At 38.6% G+C, this 8491-nt stretch overlaps 2 protein-coding genes across 5 annotated transcripts; one reads left to right on the forward strand and one right to left on the reverse strand.

Annotated features, from left to right (window-relative positions):
* Positions 1–484: 484 nt before the first annotated feature.
* LOC145501113 (transmembrane protein 276-like) lies at positions 485–2412 on the reverse strand. The gene is made up of 2 exons (XM_081480666.1): positions 2170–2412; positions 485–1576 (listed from the first exon to the last, which is right to left on the reverse strand). Exons 1-2 carry the CDS (start codon positions 2396–2398, stop codon positions 1242–1244), a joined length of 564 nt encoding a protein of 187 aa, XP_081336792.1. The 5' UTR covers positions 2399–2412; the 3' UTR covers positions 485–1241.
* A 187-nt stretch (positions 2413–2599) lies between these two features.
* On the forward strand, positions 2600–8436 carry LOC145501064 (leukocyte receptor cluster member 1 homolog). Of its 4 annotated transcripts, XR_014051176.1 has the most exons (8): positions 2600–2696; positions 3987–4086; positions 4649–4789; positions 5279–5393; positions 5822–5885; positions 6263–6565; positions 7062–7154; positions 7787–7848. XR_014051176.1 is itself a non-coding variant. In XM_081480628.1 (7 exons), the coding sequence occupies exons 1-7, from the start codon at positions 2674–2676 to the stop codon at positions 7854–7856; spliced, it is 816 nt and encodes a 271-aa protein (XP_081336754.1). In that variant the 5' UTR covers positions 2600–2673; the 3' UTR covers positions 7857–8436. The 4 variants fall into 4 exon arrangements, 3 of the variants coding, with proteins under 3 accessions (XP_081336754.1, XP_081336755.1, XP_081336753.1); XM_081480628.1 differs by lacking the exon at positions 7062–7154 and having other exon boundaries at positions 7787–8436; XM_081480629.1 differs by having other exon boundaries at positions 7062–7859.
* The last annotated feature ends 55 nt before the right edge of the window (positions 8437–8491 follow it).

An 8491-nucleotide genomic window follows, 5' to 3' on the forward strand; every position in this document is an offset into this window, starting at 1 on the left:
GAAGGAAAGCCCAGTTGATTCATTTCAAACCCCACACTATATCCTGCATCAAACTTCACAAGGCTACTACTGACTCACCTGGATAGGATACAAGTTCAATTCACTGTTCCCCTTCCAGCATTAAGTCATTGAGCATTGAGTCTTGCTCATGATAACCACTTAGTAACCCAGTCCTAATGTAAACCTAACCCTAAGATTCAACCTGTACCATGGGAGTCCCGCACTTACAATCTCTAACCATTACCTGCAGTACCTCGTCTCTACTACAGCAGAAATCCAAACAAAGCCATGGTCTTTTCTCCAATTATAATACTCCTTGGAGTAAAAATAATACAATGTGTTCTTCCAAAAAATATCCATATCCCTCCCATGGAAGGGTTTTTTAGTTTGAACCCCAGCCCGCTGGAAATTCCAGATCAGCTTCGTACTTTCCTTTGAAAATTTTTACTTTTGAAACCACCCTCCCCCTTGGAATTTCTGGGTATGAATATTTTCTGGAACTGTACATTGCTAAATAAGAAAAGTTTCTTTCATATGCCACAACTTTAGACTTTCTAACAGCATATTTCATAAAGTAAAACGACTATTTGGTGAAGACAATAATTGTATGTATGGGTAACATGGTCCTCACTCCAAGTCATGCCCATTTCATAGTCCCTTTACTGTCAGTGGTTAGAAAGGAAAAGTATCAAACAAAATATAGACACTGTACAACTTGCTTGGCACGTCTGTTTATTATTTACAGATCAACTTTCATGCGTACAATCCTCCGTCTATCTGATGATTTGTGTCTGACAGGGCAGTTGTTGCAAGGAAGGGAAATGTTATTTATGCTGTTGAATCTTTAATTTACGTACATGTAGGAATCATGCTAAAAGAAACCAAGTCAAAAGGTTGAGCAAAGGAAGAAATATTTTCAATTTTATTTGTTTTTACTCTACTCTTCCTTTGCTTTGCCAACACTGGAACAACTGCTATGCAGGGTAATGAAATATTAAAGAGACAATGTATTGTTCAAGAGAATATCCATACCCATCATTTATAGTTCAGGTTTGAATCCTACACTGGAAATTCCAGTTCAAAACCTGACTATTATGACCACCCACCTCACTGGAATTTCTAGTGACCTTTTATCAGGAGAGTATAGACAGTTTCTAGAGAATCAAGTATGGCAATGACTTATGACAAAAATTATGACAATTCCTTTTTTCCTACAGTAGTGTTTGCATGTCACAATAACCCTATTTGATCAACCCATACATTAGAAGAAGATTTCCTCCAGCCAAGATGTAATGGAACCAATCTACACCTGGCAAACCAAGAAATGTGATGGATTCAACTACGCTTGCTAGTCCATAAGCAAGAGCACCAGTAGTCCCATAAAAGTTTGAATACATGTAAGTGACTAAAAGTATTCCCAACACAGCTATGGTGCTGGCTGCTGTAGTTAGCATCTTTTCTGCTGGATTGTGGATTAAGGAGAGAACAAACGCAATCACAGAACTCACCAAATGGAACTTGGCATTTGCAGGTTTGTGGTGATGGAAACAGAAACCTGCTGCAATAAGAGGAATCCCTGTAAAATATTAGGCACAAAAATGTTTGAGAATCATCATTGAACACAAAAACCAATGGGACAGTTACAGAATTTTTAATCCATAAATTTTGGAGGTGGGGGGAGAGGGGTTGCTTTCTTTTCTAGTTTCTTTTGAGGGGGTTGGAGCTACTGTTAATGATACAATTACAAAAATTTGGATAATATGTTATTACAAAATTATCTAAACTCTTTATTTGCCTAGGATGTCCATTTGTGCTCTTCTACAGAGCCAGACAAATTGACAAGAAAATTATGATATCTATTTTAAATTTGCTGAGACCAACATTACACCTGCCCGTGAACTAGTGTGTATTGTCACTGAGCATGCTTCTTTCTCTTTTGCCAGATTTATGGCGTGGCTAGCCACCCAATTTCTTTACTCCTTATTAAACCATTCCCTGTGAATGATGAGTAAGCAAACGCGCATTTATTTTATGGAATAATAGATAACAGGATGATAGGCCTTGCCACTAATACCTAAAGCACTACTATATAGAATAGGCTGAGCTTATTTTCATGTTACTTTTTTTGCGGGGGTAGGGGTGGGCTGTAATAAGCCTTGCCAGTCCTACCTACAGTTGAAGCTATCCATGTGAAAAGCGCATGCAATCGAATCACTTTAGACTGAACATTTGGAAAAGCCACTCCAAACTTTAGAACGCCAAAAGATGCAGCAATGGAAACACACAAGAAACCCCAGGCAGCATAAACTGATGTTCCGTGAACATGGACCGCCGCATATAATGAACATCCCGCTAGAACCAAGTCAGACACTGCTGTTGATACGGCTTTTTCGCTCATAATTTTGCCGAATTCATTGAAAACAATTCAGCTCTGCTTCGTCAACCATATTGAATCGCCCGCGATGTAAACTACCAGAAAACACGCGCCAAAACGTCAGCGTGCGCATATCGTGTACAACCAAACCACTGGCAGAGTGCGTTGCGGATGCACTCGATACTCTCGATCGTGTTTTGAACGTTTTGAACCCTTTTGAACGACGTTTTGAACGATGTTTTGAGCGTTGTTTTGCAGGACATTTTGGTACTTATACAATATAGAGAAACAGCAACAAGATGAACATTTTACCCAAAAAAAGGTAACTAAATTGTAGCGAAATTGTGGAAAACCATCCGTGAGGTCACACTTGCAAACTATAAACATTCCTGTCTTCTATTGTTATCATAGGACCAAGGAAACTGACAGCAGGCATATAGTGCTGTTTCCCACCACAATACAAACTTTATTTAGAGCGGGTGATTTGATACTGAATTTATTTTTAATTTGATTATGGTCAGTTGTATATTAAATACCATAGGGTAATTTTATAAATCATTTTGTTGTTTATTTCACATTTATTAGTTAATTGTAGGTCCACATCAGCCTCACTGGCTGCCAATCTTTGTAACTTGCGTTACTAAATAAAATGATGATGATGATGATGATGATGATGATGAATTACACAACTGACACTGTAGCCTTCTTCTCAAAAACATGTTTTAGAGTATTAACAATCTTAATTTTATTCAAAGTATATCATGGATAGCAACTGATGAAGTTGACTGTAAACCAATCTTGCTTTTCGCAAACAATTTCAGTCAGTTTGTTAAAACCTAAACAGTATATTTTTGTGAATAAAATCACAGGTTTTGTTCTCCATCACATAACAGAAGCAAAACTGCTCATTCCTCTGGGCCAGATTCACAAAGTCCTCCTGGGTTGAGAACTATCCTAAACATTCTTTGAAAATTATGCAAAACCCTGTTGTTAAGAAGCAATACTTAGGGGGATTTATCTCAACTTATAGGAGCTTTGTACATCTTGCCTTTGGGTACACCAAAAGATTTCTGGTTTTGTTCAACATCTGTCAGCATCTACACATAATTTTGTATGGCAAATTAGCAGTTTTCATTGAACTGTTGCAACATTTGCTTTTGTTTTTAGAAAAACCCTAGGTTTCAATAAATTGAAATCTTCCTGGTTTAAACATCTCCAGTTCTTTTTTACGTTATAAAAGTCAGCAGGTCTGTAGTGGGAGGTACTCAGAAGTTCTCACTTGCCATTCCCATGAAGATTTTCCTCTCCAGTCTCCATCTTTTCAGAAATTCAGCTTCCTGTCTCTTCCTCTTCTTCCTCCTGCAGTATTCCTGCGTCATTTTCAGCAAGGCTACCAACCTTTGCCCTTACCCCTCCCCTGCTACAAAGGTGACTTTGTAGTGGGGGAGGGGTAGTAGGAATTGTTGTGCTCTGAGGATTTAAAAGTAAATAATATGGGCAGACTGGGGTTTCATGTATACCTACATGTTCCTTTCACTCCTTTGAAACTAATAATATGCCTTAAAAATTATTTTATTACTACAGCAATTGTGTATTTGATTTGATTTTTCAGCTGGCATGTACGGAACATCGACAATATTGAGCGAGTATGTCGTGATGAAGAAAATGCAAGATTAGAAGAACAGGACAGAGAAAGAAGGAAAGCTCTGGCAGTGAGTTGTCATGGTTATTATTTTTATAAGCTGCGAAGCTACGATATGTAGGTCCAGGAAATATCCATACCTTCCCCACAGACAGGATTTTTTATGACCCCCCCCCCCCTCCTCCCTCGCACCCCTCTGAAAACTCCAGTTAAGCTTCATATATTACTTGTGATTTTTTGGTCTAACAGAAATCACCCCCACCCCACCCCTAGGAAATTCCAACCCCTTCTGTGGGAGCAGGGTATGGGTATTTCCTGGAAAATGCACAATAAATCGTACTACCCTATTGGTGGCCAAGTAGCAGAAACTTTTATCTTATTCCAAATGGACACGAACATGAAAGGCTTAGTTTCACTCGATCACTTCAAATTTGTGAGTTCTCGATTTAGCATAACTTTCTCTTGTTTTTTGGTGCGGGTTATCTGCCAGTGCGGGTAATCTGCTGAATCTTTTTTCTCATTTTGGCAAAAAACGACCGGTGCGGGTAATCTGCCGTGTGGGTAAACTGCCGGAAATTACGGTAGGTGCTCCTAGTATCATTTATTAGACTAAAACTTTGAACTGTGTTTAGGAGCAAGAGGCCAGAACAGCCTTACTACGTGGTCGTGCTACCAGAAAGCAACTCAAAGATGAAACATGCCATGAAAAAGCAGTTGTTACAGTTGACAACAAACCACAACATCTTAATTTGTTTGCCGACATTGAAGAGAAGGTTTGTGACACAAGACTTGGATAACTTGATGACATATTTTTTGATGATGATACAATCAATGTCCCAGATAACAGGAGGGTCTGTGGTCAAAAACTTGCCAAGGTCTTGTACCTGACACTCAATTTATCCACTGACCTGTTCAAATATTTCCTGGTAGACACATTGTGTTAAAAGTAGTCTCTGCCATTTATATCGGAACTGTGACAACAATTTTATGTTTTGTAAATGGGCTTTTGGACAGCTTGAAAGGAAAGTTTCACTATACATTATTTGTGAATTGTGCTCCTATTTTGTAGAACCTTTAGGACAGGTGAAAGTCAAAAAAAGTAAACAAAACCATTCACCATACAACACACTTAACTGTCTGACTATAAATTTATTGACCAGCTAATTTTAGAACATCACGAGGGAAGGGTTTACTAGAAAAATGTTGCATGGTACTAATAATAATAATAAATACACCCAGGTAATTCATAAGTTTTGTTCCAGCTCAGTCATGGAAACAACCGTGAATATGAAGCTGAGAAAAAAGCTGAACAGGAAAAAAGGGAAAAAGCCATCGGCCTTTTAACTTACCTTGGACAGAGTGAAAGAGATGCACAAGGTCTGTTCAGTACTCTTTCCTATCTAGATTACTCAATACTCAACTAAGTTAGTTCAGGCAGCCAATATCTAAAATAAACTGAACTGGATACTGTTCCAAATGATCTTGTGCAGTCGTCAACTTGTTCATGAACTACTGGTATGTGAGCGCCTTTTTCTTCCAATTTTCTTTCTTATTTTACAATGTCAGATGAGTGTTAACACTAAGTTGGCTCTTAATCAGAAGTGGATAGTGCACGCATATCCAATTAATCAAGCTTGCTGAAGACGGTACTACAAGGATATCAAGTTGAATGGGAATCTGCTGTGAAGTGTTGTGTATAAACTTGACATATGGCTGTTTGCTGGAGAGACTACCACTCAATCACAGTGAAGTCGTGGCCAGTCAACAATAAAAATTGTTTGTTATTCCACTTTCCTTACATGTAGGTGCAAAGCCATGGTATGTCAAATCACATCAAGAGAGAATGAACCTTAATGCCACAAGTGAAAGGTAACTGATTGTGAATCTTTTCTGTAGTTAGTTCATTACCGTTCACACTGATATTTGTGTTAATGATTTGGTAAAACAATTAAACCCATGCAAGGGCCACAGAAACTGTCATAATTATCGAGCTCTCCCAGCTGAACAGGTTAGTTCATAATAAATACAGTGAAACCTCTCCTTACAGACATCTCTTTAATATGAACACCTCTCTATTACATACAGTTCTCTATGTCCCAACAAAATTCTCACATATTTTCTTCTAAAGGAAACCTTTTTAAGTGCAGACCCTCTCTAATACTGACAAAGGACAGTAAATTTTCGTGGGCCCCAGAGGAATGCTCTCTTTGTTTTGTGTCTTTTTATTTCTTTTCCTCTGTGTTTAGCTCTAAAGAAAGTGACAGAAAGAAGCTAATGGATCCGCTGCAAAACATGAGTAAATTCCTTGAAGCCAAGCATTCTCACAAAAGAGACAAAGACAGGAAACACAAAGATAAGCACAAGAAACATAGAGACACTGAAAAGAACTCTAAAACACAACAAAAGAAAAGTGTTGAACAAATGAGAAAAGAGAGATTAAGACGAGAGCAAGAAGAACATGAACGAGAAAGGAAGCTGCTTGCGTCTGTGAGAGGGGAAAACAATAATAAGGCCACAACTAATCTTACTGATGGCCAGGAAACCTCTAGGTATTCACTCATTGAAACAGATTTTCTTGTTTTAGTTAATTTTGGTGTGTATATCCAGCTGGGAAAGTTACAACTTACTTCCACCTCTTTCCTTATTAGTCATATCTATAACAAAATTCTCGATCGTGATTGGTTCTTGGCACGCCTATTTGTCACGTAATCCATGCAAGATCACGTGGGTGTCCAATTACAACCTTTTTAACTGGATGCCTGTAATTGGATACCTACGCCATTCGCACGTCAATTAGCTGCGCTTTAAGGCTTCTTTCTTAGTGTTTCCTACAGTTTTTCAAACTTTCGGACAGCGCTACCAGCTTTTTTCGTTCCAATATTCTCAAAGGAATTTTTTGATCACAGAATTTTTAATTGATACAATTAAGAACGTTTGCGCGAAAATTTTCCAGTCGATAGATTTTTTTAAAACTTTTACTGCAGTCAGATAATGAGTTACTTGTGTGAGAAATGCAAAAAAAATGGGTCACTGACTTCGTTTCAGAGATAAAGCGTGTGGAAAACTACCCTGATTTTGAAAAATTGACGCACGTAATTCAGCGTGGTCTTCAGGGATTTGTAGTTAAAAATATCGAAGGTGAGTCAACCGAGGAAAACGATCTTAGTTGTATTTTGTAGAAATGGGTCTGTTGCGTAAATAATTCCAAATGTTACCAACGTTTTCACAAAACCTAACCCTTCAAGAGGCATTTGAAAGCGTCGCACAGACAAACGAAGAGCTAGAGAGAACGAAATTCGATGGTGCATTTTGCAAAAAATTCAAACTTCTAGTCGATAGATTTTCTTCATTTTTTCGCTAAACGTAGAAAATCGAAAGAGAAAATGATCCATCAAAAGAAAAATAGGGGTAACCGGACGTCCAAGATCGTTAAATCCAAGAAAAGCAATGGCCATCTGCCCTATCATTGTTCATTTTATTACTTAGCGCGCGCTCACACATGACGTGGCGTGTGAATTTGCGTACGCAGTAAGGATGCGCAGAAACAATTAGCGCGAACGTCCTTAAGTACTAATTGCATCTTGTGTCGTACAATTTAGGGAGTCAGTAATCGTGCTTGTAATTTCAAATCGCCCTCGCGCCGTGCACTCGGTTTTGAACTGAATTACTTGCGCGATTACTCCCTAAATTGTACTTCACTCCGTCCAATTACTAGTACTTACTTGTTTGATTTAGTTTAAATTCTTCCTTGTGTATTGGTTTTGTTTCAGGTACAATTCTCAATACAATCCAGAGTTAGCCAGAAGACCTAGGAATGATCGACGTTACCGACCATATTAGGTTAGGACTTTGTCGAAAACTACCGAAAATGACCGACTCCTTCAAGTAAGTTTGCCGAAGAGATCCGATTAGAATCACGAGTTCTCCGAATATTGCCGACCACTATAAGCAAGTTTACCGAGCCAGAGGAGAGCCCATTTCTCTCAGCAAGTTGACCACAGGAGTATTGAGACGAGCAAGTTCAACAATTTCAGTGAGTTTGTGAAAGTGAGCGGCCAACCATGATGACTGGGTAAGTCAAAGTTTGGGGACATTCGGTGAGAGACATCTGAAAATAATCCAAGAAGTGGCCAAGGCCAATCATCGTATGGAAAAGAACCAAAAACCTACGGGTACTCCATTTCGATTAAAGATGGTGACAATGTGCTACAACAAGCTAGCTATAACATATTATTTTTTTTACCACAATTGCTACTAATCTCGCAATCTGATTAGCTAATTTGCCGTTGTCGATAAGAGTCCAGACAACACTGCTCGCGTCAATGTGTCATGTAATGCCTTTTTCTGCTCGCGCTCTGAAAAAACATTTTCTCTGACGTTGGGGTAAAAAACAAATCGAAATGTGGTTTAGCGTGGTCTGTCCTCTTATCGACAACGATACGCGTCATCACAGTGGTCAAAATTTGTTGTCCACA

This window comes from Orbicella franksi, chromosome 10 (assembly GCF_964199315.1).
Source record: "Orbicella franksi chromosome 10, jaOrbFran1.1, whole genome shotgun sequence".
In the NCBI taxonomy this organism is placed as follows: Eukaryota; Metazoa; Cnidaria; class Anthozoa; order Scleractinia; family Merulinidae; genus Orbicella; species Orbicella franksi.

What these genes read in the sequence shown, in the direction of transcription:
- LOC145501113 (XM_081480666.1), bottom strand. Translation starts at nt 2,398, where the DNA reads ATGAGCGAAAAAGCCGTATCAACAGCAGTGTCTGACTTGGTTCTAGCG. An exon ending in ATGGATAGCTTCAACTGTAG is followed by an intron (nt 1,577 to 2,169) that starts GTAGGACTGGCA and finishes AATATTTTACAG; the next exon opens with GGATTCCTCTTATTGCAGCA.
- LOC145501064 (XM_081480627.1), top strand. Translation starts at nt 2,674, where the DNA reads ATGAACATTTTACCCAAAAAAAG. An exon ending in AACATTTTACCCAAAAAAAG is followed by an intron (nt 2,697 to 3,986) that starts GTAACTAAATTG and finishes TTGATTTTTCAG; the next exon opens with CTGGCATGTACGGAACATCG. An exon ending in AAAGAAGGAAAGCTCTGGCA is followed by an intron (nt 4,087 to 4,648) that starts GTGAGTTGTCAT and finishes AACTGTGTTTAG; the next exon opens with GAGCAAGAGGCCAGAACAGC.